Below are 14,899 nucleotides of genomic sequence, written 5' to 3' on the forward strand. Positions count from 1 at the left end.
GGTGGCCATCATTGCTTTCTGTGGGATAAACTCCGTTGAGACGCTCCAGAAAGTGACTTGTAACATTTTAGGTAGCTGCTCATTGACATTTTTAATCCGCAATTCCTGTTCTTAACAGAAGCTTATAAATAACATACCATACATCACTTGATAGTATACATAACACTGGTATACATGTTTCGTGCTCTCCTACCCCTACAACCCTACTATTTAGCTGCAGTAATAGTAAAAGAGGGATTCCTAACATTTCATGTTAATAAATGGATTCATTGTTATGATATTTTAATATACTTTTTGCATGTGATTCACGATATCATTTGGTCTTTATGAAATGCTCCTTTGCAAGTTTTGTGTTTAAAGCTCTTTTTTCACCCCTCCTGCTCTTTCCTTTTTTTCTTTGCCCTTCTGTCCTTCTTATATTTTCCCCCTCCACACGTATCAGACCAGGATCTTTAGTTAGCAATGGGAAAGTCAGGATCATTCCATTTGATTACGAAGTTGGCCAAGAACAGGAAGAGTGTGAAGAGAACTATGAGGAATTAGGCAAACAGTTAATAGAAGATTTTTTAGAAAAAAGTCACAGGACTAGAAGTTCACAGGGACGAAGGAGCCCGAGGCTCTCGAAAAGAGAGAACTTTGGCCATCCTGAAAGAGGAAGATACTCACGGAAGGCTTGCCCAGAATCGGGACATCCCGATGTTCCTTGCTATCCAGAGGAATATGACACAATAGACAGGAGAAGAAAGAAGAAGCTGAGATATAACAATTTTGAAGAATGCGACCGAACTATATTGCAAAGCAGTGGTAACCGGAAATTTTCATCAGGCAGCATTAAAGCAAGAACTGAACATAACCTATATCCTGATTATGATGAAACTGAGAAATGGGGCAGCAGCCCCATTGAAAGTGAAGAACAGTTACCGGAATATCCAGTTCTGCGTCCATACAAGAATGGCCTTCTAGTCAAGAGTGGCAAGTTGTCCGCTAACCAACGCGCAAAGCATGACTTGGGATCAGTCCATTTTGATGGTGAAAATGAGATCCATTCAGAACAGCCAGCTCACTCTTTTGTGCCATTGGGTGCCCTTAAAGAGTTTGGCAGCTGTTCGCCCAGTGTACTCCTGTACTCCCCAGTTTCGGATGATGATGATGAAATGGAAGAAATAGCAATACTTTCCCAAGCATGGCGTGAATCCAGTGTTCGCCATGTTGGAGACCTTACTGACGCCCGTACTGGAAGTGCCATATCCCTGTTACCAAGGGACAAAAACTCACATAGGATGAGAGGAGGAACGCACGGCTTTCTTAAGCAAGACTTGACCCTCTCTCCTGTTGAAGAGCCAATGGAAGAATACGTGGACACAATGGATGAACTGCAGTGCTTAGTTGAAACTGTGTCTGAATACTTAGCTGAAAAAGAGGAGGAGATTAGCAAATTTGAAACCCTTCCTGCGAGCAAAAACGCAAGCGATTGTTCCTCTTCCAAACTGGCCGGTGCTGATAAGTTGGCGGAGGAAAGTGCCCCTTTGGAGCAGGCAAAGCCAGCCGCTTCTGCCACAGAGGAGAGCGAGGGCAGCAAAGGCATAACAGAGGCATTGCCAGACTTGTCCGGGGTGAAGAACACGGTCAGCTCCTTGTTTAGTTCTTTCACTGAAAAGGTGGGCTCAGGAACAAAGCACTTAACAGCCTCAGTTGAAAAACTTGTATCCCCCACACCAGAGAAATCTGAAGCCCCTGGTCAACCTGAGGGAGGCATCACAAGTCTGTTTTCAAGTAAGCCTAAGTCTGAGGGTGCCTCTCCAGAACTGAAAGCAGAAAACAAATTGGATGCCAAGCTGTCCACTGCAACTTCTCCTTCTGTGACCCAGAGTAGCCGTGAGCGAGAAGCCGGTGATGCCAAGGCCAGCATCCCAGAAAAGACAACAGGAGACGACAAGGCTCCTCCAAGTGTCCAGGATGCTTCAGCAAACGCTGCTCCGCCCCCTTCCTTGGACCCCAGCTCAGTCGTGAACTCCGTCTTAGGCATCTTCAACCCTTTGAAAATCTTCTCCGAAAAGGAAGCACCGAAAAAAGAGACTGCAAAACAGGAGGAGGCTGGGAAGGTGGAAGCCACGCATGCCAGTGCTTCTGAAGCCAAGGCAAGTGCAAAGGCAGCTGAAGGCAACGCGACAAAACCCACCAACGCTGCGCCTCCCGAAACGAGCAAGAGCGAGGCAGAAGCGAGCGCAAGCAGCGGCCCCGTCTCCTCCATCTTTGACAAGCTGTCGAGCTCCGTTAGTTCTTTTAGCTTGAAAGCCAGTTTTGAGAGTTTGGCTGTTCCCAAGCAGCCAAGTGGGCCACAGAAGGCTCCTGATGCTCCGCCGCCGAGGCAGGCCACGAGTCAGCCAGATAAAGTTGTTAAAGAACACCCAGACATGCCAAGAAATCCACAACCTGCAGGGAAAGTGCCAGAAAACAAGCCAAGTGAAGCCAAGAAGGAGGCTGGTACCGCTCCGCCGTTGGAGCAGGGGGAACCATCTGAGAGCTTTTTCAGTCCACTTAAGAAATCCTTTAGCCAGATGCTACTCCCTTCTTCTGCTACCGAAACTGTGCCAAAGGAGCCACCACCGGGCTTGGGGAAAAGTCACCGTTCTGAAGATGATGTCAGGAAAATGAGCTCCGCAAGCAGCGAACCCAATTTCCCTTTCACCGGTAAACTCCAGATTCCCTTTTTGAGCGGTTTTGGCTTTTCAGACAAACCACCGCAGGACAACAAAGAGAAGCCAGGAATTTTCACTTCCTTCTTGAAAGCTGCTTCTGTGGAAAACCTGACAGCTTCAAAAGATCAAACTGCCCCACCAAGTTTTAGTGGCAAGCCACCAAAGGCTGAAGAGGGTCACAAAAGCAGCAACGCGGAAGCTGCCAAAACAGAGTCGTCAAAGTCTCAGGCAGTTCCCGAGGCATGGCAGAGAAAAGAGGAGCCGGCGAGGAAGAAAGAAACCAGTAAAGAAGATGGTCTGGGTGCACCAAAAAGTGGAGATAAAGACCAGGGTGCCTCAGACACTTCAAAAATTGCACACATGGATCATGATACCAAAGGCATGGGTGCTCTGGACCACAAAGATTCCAAATCCAGGGGGGAGCTGGCAGCCCCCACAAAAGAACCTGACTTAAATACAACAGCAGGAAAGCCAGTGCTTCTTGGTGGAATCAGAGAGGACCAGGTAATGGATGATACTCCGAAGAAGGCCCCACAGCCAGGGCAGGGGTTGCTCTCGGGCCTTTTCCGGCGGCCGTCTTCAGACCACATAACCCACAGCGAAGAGTCGAATGCTAAAAATGAAACGGACAGCCAGAAGAGCAGATCAGCTGGCTTACTTTCTGGATTATTTAGGTTTGCTTCAAGTGAAAACCTGACCGAAAGTATGCCAGATAAGGCAAAATCAGGCTCTCTGGGCATAATGAAGTTTTTTGAGAGGAGCGAAGAGCCTAGTTCTGGTGACAAGTCCGTTGGCTCACATGTGACTCCCGGTCCCCAGGAAAGCACTGGGGGGAAACCGGAGACAGGCAGCTTCATAAAGAACTTCATGCAGAGGCCAAAAGAAAAAGTGGAGGAGACAGTGACCGAGGCTGCGAAGGCGAATGGTCATTTGCCTCACCCAGAACTGAGCAAAATGGAGAACGGACATGGTCCCGTCCCTTGGCATCCCCCCTCTCAGAATGCTTTAAGCTCACAGCCAAAGATACAAGACTTATCGGGGCAGCCAACTCTTTATAGACAACCTACGGATTCCAATATTTATCAAGCAGTTCTCAACGAAAGGTCAAATGAATTTCTCAATTCCTCTTTGCAGAATGCTAAATTGCGTGGCCACTCAGAGCAGCATCTTGCTCTTGAGGAAACAAGGAGCAGCCACTCTAGCTTTGACTGGGAATATGATGCAGGAGCATTTTCTCTTAATGCCCACCAGGTTTCCTTGCCAGTTTACTACGTCTTGCAGCAGAATTCTGTCCCACTGGCTGAGTTTCTGGAATGGCCAGACTCCAGTGACGCTGCAGTGAACTTGTGTAAAAAAGATGGCAATGCCAATGTCGTGGATTGGAGGTCAAATGCGAATTTTGATGCTCTGAGCATGGATTTCAGTGTCATGTCCCACGAATCGTTTGATCAGTTAGACTTACAAGATTTAGGTCTAGAAGAAACTGAAATGTGGACAACGCATTCTCTGAATGGAAACTTTCCTCCATTTGATGACTGCAGCTATATTTTGGAAGAGATGCCCATGGACTTAAGCTATTCGTCAGCATGTGATGGCAATATGTGGACCTTAATTGATCAGGAGTCCTTGAGCCTGGATGGCAGTTTTGTCTATTCATCTTCTAGCCAGGAGTACCAGGACTGGCTGATGCTGCTTGGGAAGGGCGTGTGGTGGCCATCGGAAGATGGCGATTGTGGATATTACATGTACAGGGACGGTCAGTTTGTTTATTCTCTGCTGACCGACCCCACTGGGCAGTATGTCTACATTTGCACTCCTGACACTTACACCTACCCACACTACTGGGATTATAGTTATCCGCAGAGCATTTTGCAGAGCACTGTCTTGGAAGATGACATGATTGCCGTTTGCGGTTTCAAAGTGCCTCTTGGTAATGAAGACGAGTTATTCTGGTTTGCTGAAGAGGAGCAATTGGATAATTACTCTGTAAACAAACCACTTGATTTGTCTGTAGCTCTGCAGAGAAGTGATCAACTTATGAACATGAATTTAGAGACCTTTTCGCAGATGTTTGAGGAGTCCATTTATTACCAGAGAGAGCAGCCTTTAGACTTTTCAGGGTACAAACTTCAAAAACTCAAAGTAGACTTTAGGCCTGAGAATGACATGGAGTGGCGCTCAGAAGAGCCTCCCCTGACCCTTGACCTTAGAGTTCACTCCAGGGTGGCTTCCAGCGGGAGGCTAAAAGAAGATGCTCTACCCAAACATCTGGACAGGACTCCTGCTGTGACAGTTTCTGAAAGTGCACAGTCAAGACGGTTTGGTTTCCATATATTCCAGTCTTCTGCCAAGCCGGAGCCTTCATCGGCGTCTCCGAGTGTTACAGAAGTCAAAACCACTGAAGAAGATAAAAAGCCACCTCTGAATAAAGTTGCATCTTTATTCTCTGCTTTGGGTGGCCTGATGGGTAAGGGTTTGGAAGCACATGAGACAGTGGAAGACGCGGCTGTGAAGAAAGGAGAACCGATGGTGTTGGGACACAAAAACGATGCTCTTCCAGCTACGCCACCCAGGAAAACAGGGGAGGATATGCAAAACCAGCAGCACACTGAGCATGAACAAGAGAGAAAAGAGAGAGGCAGATTAGTTAAGTCTGTTAGGGATGAAAAGCCAATGATTTCTCAGAAAAAGCCTCAGCTGGTGAGGTCTTCCTCTCAGCTCAGCCAGGGTCCCGTGGACAGCAAGACCAGTCAGCTGGATAAAAGTGTTAAGCCTGCTCCCCTCCCAAGTCAACAGAAACCCAAAGTGGGTGAGGATGAACCCAAGAAAACCCAGCCAGCCCCCAGCCAAGCGCCCACAGAGGCTGAGGGCACGTTGTTTAAAAGTGCTCTCAAGATTCTCAGCCTGGGAGAAGACTCCTCCTCAACTGCAGCACCCAATAAAAGTCAAGGCCCCGGGTTCTTTGATTTCTTTAAAACGCAGGTCAACAAAGCCCCACAGCCACCACCAGCACCCCAACCAAATCTGCCAAAAAATGAAGCCGAGAAGAAAATGCCTCAGGAGAAAGTGGAGCCCCCAGGCATTTCATCATTCTTTGGTTCCATAGGGGATCTTTTCAAAGTCGATGCAGCCCCTGCCCCACCAAGTGCCGCTGCTCCACCAAAGAGTGGAACCCACACCTCCCTGAAACCGAATGACAACGCAGACCAGCGTAGCAGAGAGCCAAGTAAGAGCAGCACTCCTGCTCCTCAAATCCCCGTGGAGCAGGCTCGTGGGGAAGCTGCCCAGAAGCCCGCAGTCCCTAAGGAAGAACAGCATGGGAAAGTAGGCAAGGAAGCTGCTCAAGTGGAGAAGGAGGACACCCCCACCGCAGGGAATGCAGAACCCAAGCCTCCCATGCAGGCAGGCCCTCGAATGGACCAAGCAAATCGCTCTCCAGGGCAGCATGGCCACGGACCAGCTGTTGCACCGGGACCGCAAGGCCATGCAGGAGCCATACCTGGTAAAGCTCAGCCAGGAAAAGCCAGTCAGCCACCCAGGGAGTCTGGGTTTAGCCTGCCTTTTGGCTTGTCGCAGGCAGCACCTTTGAAGCCTCCACAGGCACCACAGCCGGCTGGCAAGAGCATCTTCTCCTCCTTCTTTGGTGCCCCAGAGAAAGCCCCTGCCCCTGCCCCAGCTCCAGCAGCTCCTAATGCCAAGCCCCCGGAAGCAGAGGGTCTGTTCAAGATGCCTTCTTTCTTTTCCGGAGGGCCCACCGCAAAGAAGAACGTGCCTCAGAGCAGCTCCAGCTTCAGCTTTTTCAACCTGACCTCCTTCCTGGATGACAAACCACCGGCAGCTGCTCCTGACAAGGGGAATATTGCAAAGCCACCTCAGCAGCAAGCAAGCAACCTGGGAAGGCCGCCTCAAAGGCAAGCAGACGCAAAGCCGTCTATGAAGCAGTGTGTTTCTGTTGACTCTGGCATTGGACTTGCCAGACAGCAGGGCTTGAAGGATAAAGAGGCAGCGGAGGGTGTTATAGAAGCAGTACTTGGAAAGCAAGAGGCAAGTGAGTTAAAGACTCCTGCGGCTGAGCATGCTGCGGCAAGTGCTTCAGAAGTGAAAAATGAGCTAGAGATACCTTTTGTGGCCAGTAAACCTCCTGATGATGGTACAGATAGAGAAGACCACTCAGTCTATCCTGATCCTGGCTCTCAGGTCCCTACGCTGCAGGAAGACATTGCATCTTCCCTTCCGGAGATTCCACAACCAGAGGAGCAGCTGCAAGACAATGCAGAAAAGAGTGGTGGTATTGTGGTGTCCTCTGAGAAGGAATTTGTTCCTTTAGTTGGGAATGAGACTTTTGAAAAGGCAGAGCCCGGTCCAGTTTGTGATGAGACCTCTGTGGCTCTTGAGCCATCTCCTGCTCCTGGAGACCTTTCACAGGAGGTTGTACCTGAAGAAAAACCAAGCGCCCCTGAAGTCAAGCCCCCAGAGCCCAAGCAACCTGATGGGACCCCAAATACTGCAGCAGAGCAGCAGGCTCAGGGCCAGAGGCCTCTCCCTCAAATGGCAGCAGCAACACCTGACCTGCAGGAGAAACCGAAAGAACCTGAGGCTGACAAATCAGTTCTAGATTCCTCCGTTGAAATGTTTTCCAGCTTCATGACGAAGATGAAACCAACCAAAACATTATCTGGCTTCTTTTCCCAGCCTCAGACTCCAGCAGCTCCTAGTGCCCAAAAGAAGAGCACTTCGTTTTTCGGCCTTTCCTCCCTGCCCACTGGGCCTCCTCCAGCATTCACAAGTGATCTCTTTGGCATTTTTAAAGGAGCAGCAGATGAGACCCTTTCAAAGCCTGCAGGGAAGACCGCAGGCACTTCAAAAGCCCAGGAAATGAGCTCCAGGGCAAAGGACGCTGTGGCCCCAGTTCCTGGTAAAGGTCTCTCAAAACAAGATAAAGCCTCTAGGGATGAACTTTTAGGGACAAATGCCAGCAGCGTTTTGAAACAACCGGACCAAACCTCTAGGGCTGAACCTACAGAGAAAGAAGCTAGCAGTGACTTGAAACAAGATTCCCCTTCTGCTTTAGCAGATGAGAGTTTGGGGAAAGAATGTAGGGCAGAGTTGGAAGCTGAAAGCAGTGGAAGACCTGAACATGGTCTGGAACCCTCCCTTAATGCTTCAGAAACTTTAGACTCAAGTAGGGATCAGGGCCCTGAAGTGGTACAGCTGGACACAAACTTACTGGCACCTGATGAAGCAGGGCAGGCTGCCCCGTGTAGTCAAGAGGTACATGATGCAGCTGAGACGGTGGTGCTGCCGGAGAAGAGTGAAGTGCCTGTGGAGCCCTTAGAAAATGATGCTGTCCCTGCTGTTGAAGAGCAAGTGAGCCCGGCAGGAGAAACAGACGTAGGCCAAATGGATTTGGACAGTACACATGACCTGGAACCCAAGGTTGGTGAGGAAGATGAACACCTGAAACTGACGGAACTGACGGATACTTCACTAACCACTGAAGAAGTAACTATAAAGAATGAGGCAGATGTTGATATTTGCCCACCAGACACGTTTGAGACCCTGGAGGTGGAAGCCAAAGCTGCTGCAGATGAGGCCCATGACTTGCCCCAGCAGGATATAGAAAAGGTCCCTGAAATAAAACCTGATCTTCCTCCTGAGCAGAAGGAGCCTCTAACCATCAGCGAAGCAGCCCCAGAAGTTGCTCCCTTGAAAAGCAGTTTGGCTGGTAAGAGCAAGCCAGCCAGCGCTCCTGCAGAGGCCAGCAGCACCAAGCCCATGTTTGAAATTCCAAGCATGCCCACTTTGCCCAAATTCGGCTTCATGTCTTCTGCAGACAGCAGCAAGCCATTTGGCTCCTCCTTCTTCTCTGCACAGCCGCCTTCGGCAAGCAAGCCTGTGCCTGAGCCAGGCCTCGTGTCCAGCTTCAACAAGTTTTCCTCAAGTCTGTTTGGTGGAGGAAGGGATGAGAAAGCAGGCAAAGTAGAGGGCACTCCGGGGGCTGTCTTTGGAAAGAAGCTGGACTTCTCATTTCCGTGGCAGAAAGATGCCAAGGAGGCAAGTCTCAAGAAGGAACCAGATGTGCCAAGGCCAAAAGCTTCCTCCAAACAGGAGGTGGCCCCAATTGCTTCATCCAAACTAGATTTGAAGGCGCCAGAAGCTGTCTCGAAAGCCGAGGAACAAGCAGTGGATGTGGCCGGGGCTGACGGGAGCCCAAACCTCTCTGCCTCTGACCAGCCAGCTGACAGTGCGGCTGATTCAGACCTTTCTTCTAAGCAGCCTGACAGCAAGAGCAACGAATGCTTCGATGGTCCCACACCTGACATTCCGCTTGCGCCCAACAAGGAGCTGGAGCTTGAGGTCTCCAGAGAAACGGAAGATGAGCCAAGCACCATTTCCAGTGAGCCTCCTGGGCTCCCTTTGGAGGAACCAGCAGAAGGCGCCACACAGGTTCTGGATGAAGCAGAGCAGCAGGAAAGTGTCCCTTGTCCAGAAACGGAAACACTTGCCACTGGACTGCAGCCGGCGGAGCAGAGTAGCCCTGAGCCACTCAGGAAGAAAAGGCCAGTAGCCAAAACAGCATGATAAATGGTGCCAACTTGTGAGCCATTTATAATGCAAGTGCCGTAACAGTAGATGCCTGACCTCGTAGATCAGACTCCTCTAGGCTGTGTTTGGCATTAGTAGTACCCAGTGGTAGGTAGAGTTGTGAACGCTAGTTGCTAGACTGCCCACCCAGCGCCTCTCTTCCCCTTCTCCTTCTCAACTTCTGGTTTCCTTTGTTCCAAAAGGCTGCGATGACTCTTCCCCTTTGCTCTCCTTTGTGCTGTGTCCTTGTGAGTGAGCTGCTTTGAGTATTAGTTTCATTAACCTTCCATAGCCTGATTGTGTGCGTGATAAAACAACTTGCACCTCTAGATGACATGGTGGGAGGGAGGAAATTGGGGGCTCTCTTGGTTTGCAGAAAGCTTAGTTAGACAACATACAAGGCATTCATGTTTTAAGGTGGGAGAGAGACCCAGATGGCAGCAAAAGCTGTTTAAGTGGTTGCAGTTCAGTCACCTGCAGCATAACTTTTCTAACACCCAGAAGGGGATTCTGACTAAACATCAGAAAAAACTTTCTGACAGTAGCAGCTGTTGAACAGACTCCCTGGGGAGTTGGTGGATTCTCCTTTCTTGGAGGTTTTTAAGCAGAGGTTGCCTGGCCATCTGTCATGGATTCTTGATCTGTGATTCTTGCATTTAGGGGGTTGGGCTGGATGACCCCTGGGGGTCCCTTCCAACTCTGCCATTCTAAGATTCTGTGATTAAAGCCTCCTCCCTCCCACCAGGAGGAGTTAAACATGGCCGTTGACTATTAAAGGTACTAATGCAGAAACATCTAGTTCTTGCTGCTCGGAAGCTCTTACTGCCCAGCTAACATGATTCAGTTTTTCTCTACTTTTACCAGCTGTATTCAGCGGCATTAGCTGAATGTGCTTTTCTGTGTTAGGCTGCAGGTCTCCAAGCAAGCTGATAACTGGTTTTCTGGTTTACCATATCTCAAAAACATGTTTTTTTAATTCCATATTGAAGAGAGTTGCGGTGATTTCATGTTACAGCTATCAGTATATTAGTGACTTTTGCTCCCTGTTTACCCCTGTCCGGGGGATGATTGGGGCTGGTGTTCTTGCTGCCCCTCCCTAGTTACAGAACTGCTCGTCACTAAAATCATTGCTAAATCTGCACTCCTCACCCGCCATCTCTAGACAATTGGCCCAGCAGGGATCCTGCTTCAAGCATTTTCCTTTCTGCCCAGCCTGTTTTCCAAGGAATAGATGGGATTTTCACAGTGTAGCTGCCTTGGGTCCTCTTGCATCTGTCTCTGCCTATGTGGGCTGCCAAAAGCCAGGCGGCACTTAAATAGCGGCCCAGAAGCATTTGTGCCCCTTCCCTCTTAGAATTCCACAATGGAGAGAGAGAGTGTGGGTGTCTTGTTGAATTAACAGCTCCTGGTGCAGTAACTCCAACCTTATAATAATCAAAACAAAAAAAATTCCTTCCAGTAGCACCTTAAAGACCAACTAAGTCAGTTCTTGGTATGAGCTTTCATGTGCATGCACACTTCTTCAGATACATAATAATCAGTCACTCCCACCAGCAACAGCAATGGGCCCTTGTTGTGCTGGAAGACAGGGCTGATTTTTCTAAACGGCAGCTACAACAGGATCCATTCTCAGCCACTGGAGAAACTTAAGAATGTGTTAATGAAATGGGAGTGAAGATGAAACCCTCATGTCCCAAAATCCACGCGCAGTTGACATGCTAGGGGCAAACGTTGTTGTAAGAAGGTGTTGAGCTTAGCAGCTTAGAAGTTCAATGCGCATGAAACTTTTGCTGCCATTCTTAATTTTCCTATGGCCTGTAAACAATTTACAGGATGCGCAGCAGATGATGCTATCTGTTTCTGATTGATATATCAATAGGGTCCAGAGGCTTAGGCCCAGCACAAAAATTGCAAACACAAATTTGGAAGTGGCGGGCGACTGAGAACAGTGGCTGCAATGTGCAAGAGACATTTGCTTGGCTAGAGTTTCCATTTGATGCTTTGGCCAGGTGTAGTTAGGATTTGCGCTCTCTGTGTGTGTGTGTGTGTGCATGCATTGTGCTGTTTCCTGGTTGCCAAGACCTTTTGACTTACTAATGCTTTGCTCTCTCACAGTCCTGCCAGCAGTAGTAAGTTTGGTTCCTCCTGTAACATCAGTCAGGGAAGCTCTCAGCTGAGTGAGCTGGACCAATATCACGGGAGTGTGCCCTGCTCCGAACACGAGGACGAGCTCGCAGAAGGAGTGCCTGCTGCTGCTCCTCCTCACCCGACAGAGGGCCCTGCACCATCTAGCGAGCAGCACGAGCCCCAGGAAGTGCACAGGGAAGGAGAGGGGAAGGTGAAAGAGCATGCCACACCTCAACCACCTCCTGAAGTGGACGAGCCCAAAGAAGCCACAAAGACACCGGGCAGGTAGGTGGTGCACGTTGGCCATGGATTCCTTGGGGTTGAACTTGAGGCCGTTTTTCTGGTTGATCTTGGGAGAGACAAACAGGATATGGGTGTAGTGCCATAGCTGGTTTTGAGTAGCCCACTGCTGTCTAGGGTCAGAAAGGGGGGGGGGGGACAAACTTCATTAAATAAATCTTCATTAATCCTCCTCCTCTTCATCATCATCATCATCATTTTACACCCATCCAGTGACTAATGGGGTGCATTCCTTACAGGGTTCTCTACCACAGTCCCTGTTGGCCACACTTTCTGTTCTTTCCATGCCATTCTCTGTCTTTTGCTGGCCATCCCAGTTCTCTTGGGGCCAACTGTTCTCAGCGTTTGTTCCCACCATTACAATAAAAGGTTCTTTTCATGTGTTGAGTTTCATGGGACTGCTCTTGAGCACTCATTTTTTCCTTGTTTTTCTTTTTTGCAAGTCACCTTGATGAAAATGAACTTCTCCTTCTTCCCGCTGCAAGAGCCCGCTGGATCCGAGCCATTAATAAAGTGCGGCTTCAGTTTGAAGAGGTAGGGTCCATGAAATGTCCCTTCCCCCATCCTTCCACCCGTGTCTGCGCTTGTAAACCTTGCCGTGACTTTTGTCTGAAGGTTGCTTTGCTTGTCTAAGGGAGACACCATTCTGGGGCAACTGCACAAACGGTGCATGTGCCTCTCTGGTACCAACAACTTGCTGAAGTTGACTGTGGTGGGCTTAATTTGTTGACCCCATGGCAGAGGGGTGCAGAACTTGAGCCTCACCAGTTTTGTTGGACTCTCTCCTCAGCCCCAACAGCCAACAGGGCTGGGATTGGGGCGAAGTTGGAGCTCAGCGACATCTTGGGGCACCAAGTTGGCTACCTGTGTTGTGTAGAAAAACCAGGATTATTTATGGAAGTGTTGCGTTGACACCACTGTTCCATTGTGCCTGTAGTTTGTCTTCTGAGGCCCTTCTCTATGTTCCCTCTCCCCAAAGGTTTGCAGGGTGACAACACAAGAAAGGGCCTTTTTAGTCGTGGGTCCCCGTTTGTGGAATGCTCTCCCCAGATGCTTTCCCAACCCATTGTGGGTGTGTGGGAGAGGAGACCCTTCCATGAACTACTGTGCTGCTCCTGGCCGCCTCCCGATTTCACCCCAGAGAGCACCCAGAAGCCGAGTGTTGTCTGAACAGGCCGGAGCAGAAAGTGGCAGCAGGTTCCCTCTCTGCGCCGTTTTGGATGCTGCCCTGGCCAGCGGAAGGCCATTGATGCGCCCCGGATCAAAATAGGCTCATGTTTGCAACCTTGTCGTTTTAGATGGATCAGAATTCACACAATGTCACTGGGCTCTTCCGAGAGTGGGCTTAGGACTGCAACTGTGTTGTTGAGGTATCACAAAAGGGTCCTTAGCAGCAATGATATTTTTCAGGGAAAGGGGAAATCTGAGCTAAATGTGGGGAAAATACAGGGTGGCAGTTTTAGGGGATTCTGCAAAATAAGAGCATGCAAAAGGAGCACCTATCTGACACTGATCTCAGGCTTTCTTAGCAGTTTCTCATGCAGGGCAGAAACTGTGTTTTGCTACACAGAGTATCAAAACACTTTTGTAATTCTTAAGCAAGTCAGCAGCCTGTTGAGTTGAATTAAAAGATCCTGACGGGTGTAAGAAATGTGAGATATTTTCAAAAAGCCGTCAACCCAAGAGCTATAACAGAACAACCCGGCGAGTTTGTCTGTCTTCTGAAAAATGCTGCTTTGAATCATTTAGTGAATTGTTTTGAAAAGTAAAACTCTCAAGAGCGCTGGAGGCTTCTGCGCACAAAGAGCATTGGTGGTGTGTGAACGACAAGCGGCTCCTGATGGCTGCAAGCAGACCCCTCCTGCCTTCCTTCTGCTTTCTTGTGGGGCAGAGAAACTGGCAGGATGCGCCGTGGAAAGCTTTTGCCACTGCGAGATGCTGCACTGGCGTCTCTCCAGAAGCACCAAGGTTTTCTCTTGATGCGTCTCCTGGGAGCGGGAGATAGGAGTACAAACTTGTCTGCTGTGAGCAGGAAGGTTCCTTGTGTGCCTGTCAAGATTGGTACAAAACAAAAAAAATCCTTCCAGTAGCACCTTAAAGACCAACTAAGTTAGTTCTTGGTATGAGCTTTCGTGTGCATGCACACTTCTTCAGATACATCTGGGTGCCTTCTTTTGACTCCCCTGTGTGGGCCTTGGGCCATGGGACACTCTTGAAATGCAAAGGTGCACACTGGTTAAAGGGTGAATTTTCCACATTTTGGGGTTCTCCTCTGTTGCAAAAGAACCTTAACCAGTCCTGGGTCAAATCGGGACTTGAAAGCTGCGAACGTTTGGCTGAAATCTTAATTCTTTCACACCAGATACGCTTGGAGTTCAGGCAAGCAAGCCAGACTGAATTTTGCTCTGCTGCGTTTGTCAGCAGCTGTTGTGTGTGGAAAGCAAAACGGACAAGGAGAGCCTTGTGTGTCTTGTAGATTTAAGTACTATGAAGCGAAAGACTGGTCAGAGACACCTGTCTGTCTTGGAGTTGCAGGTTCCTGTGCTGGGCTACTGGTGTGGAAACATTACATCTGGAGTGCAAAATAACAAATATGTTTCACGTAGTGTAGAAAAGTCTATACACATGTAGTATTATTCTAAAAGTGTTATGTGGCATATACTTTTGACTTCCCTTTAAAGAAGCTGTTTACATTTCCATATGAGATTATAGTCCTTTTTGTGTGTGTGTGTGGGGGGGGGGGTTCATTTACACGCATTAACTCCTGGTGTAGTAGCTTGAATATTGGCAAAGTCTGCATGTTGTCCTTAATGAAGTTTTTGACACTTATATCCAGGTTGATGAATATTCATAGGGCTTTCTGGGTAAATTGAAAGTGAATCCATCTGGAATGAGAGTCAGGAGAGAATTATATGTCAATAGCCAGGCTTATTAAAGTGATACAAATGAATCTTGTCTTACCTTCTTGTTGCTGGCAAAGGAGGACCATTTTGGAGATCCTTGTAATGTTACGTGGAGGTAGCAATGGGTATTCTCTGAGGAACTGATGGGGATCTTCTGATGTGGATTGCAGTGAGGGGCCAGATCACAGTTGCAGAAGGGGAGCTGCGAGTGCCCCCTTGGATTTGCTTTAGCATGCAGAACATCCCAAGGCAGAGGGCTCCTTCTCTAGAAACCCTCCCGTCTTG

General features: G+C 48.9%; 1 protein-coding gene across 16 annotated transcripts in view; it reads left to right on the forward strand.

The window, feature by feature from the left end:
- The window catches only part of UNC13B (unc-13 homolog B), a 156,312-nt gene that overhangs the window by 50,640 nt on the left and 90,773 nt on the right, over positions 1-14,899 (forward strand). For 10 of the 16 annotated variants that reach the window (XM_083702528.1, XM_083702512.1, XM_083702523.1 and 7 more), the window contains 3 exons: positions 443-9,259; positions 11,400-11,696; positions 12,155-12,245. In XM_083702528.1, the coding sequence (XP_083558654.1) occupies positions 443-9,259; positions 11,400-11,696; positions 12,155-12,245 (9,205 nt within the window). The remainder of the gene's footprint in view (positions 1-442; positions 9,260-11,399; positions 11,697-12,154; positions 12,246-14,899) is intronic. The other 6 variants (XM_083702515.1, XM_083702517.1, XM_083702513.1 and 3 more) reach the window with 1 other exon arrangement.

Source organism: Podarcis gaigeae (genome assembly GCF_964106915.1).
Source record: "Podarcis gaigeae genome assembly, chromosome: 11".
NCBI classification, from domain to species: Eukaryota; Metazoa; Chordata; class Lepidosauria; order Squamata; family Lacertidae; genus Podarcis; species Podarcis gaigeae.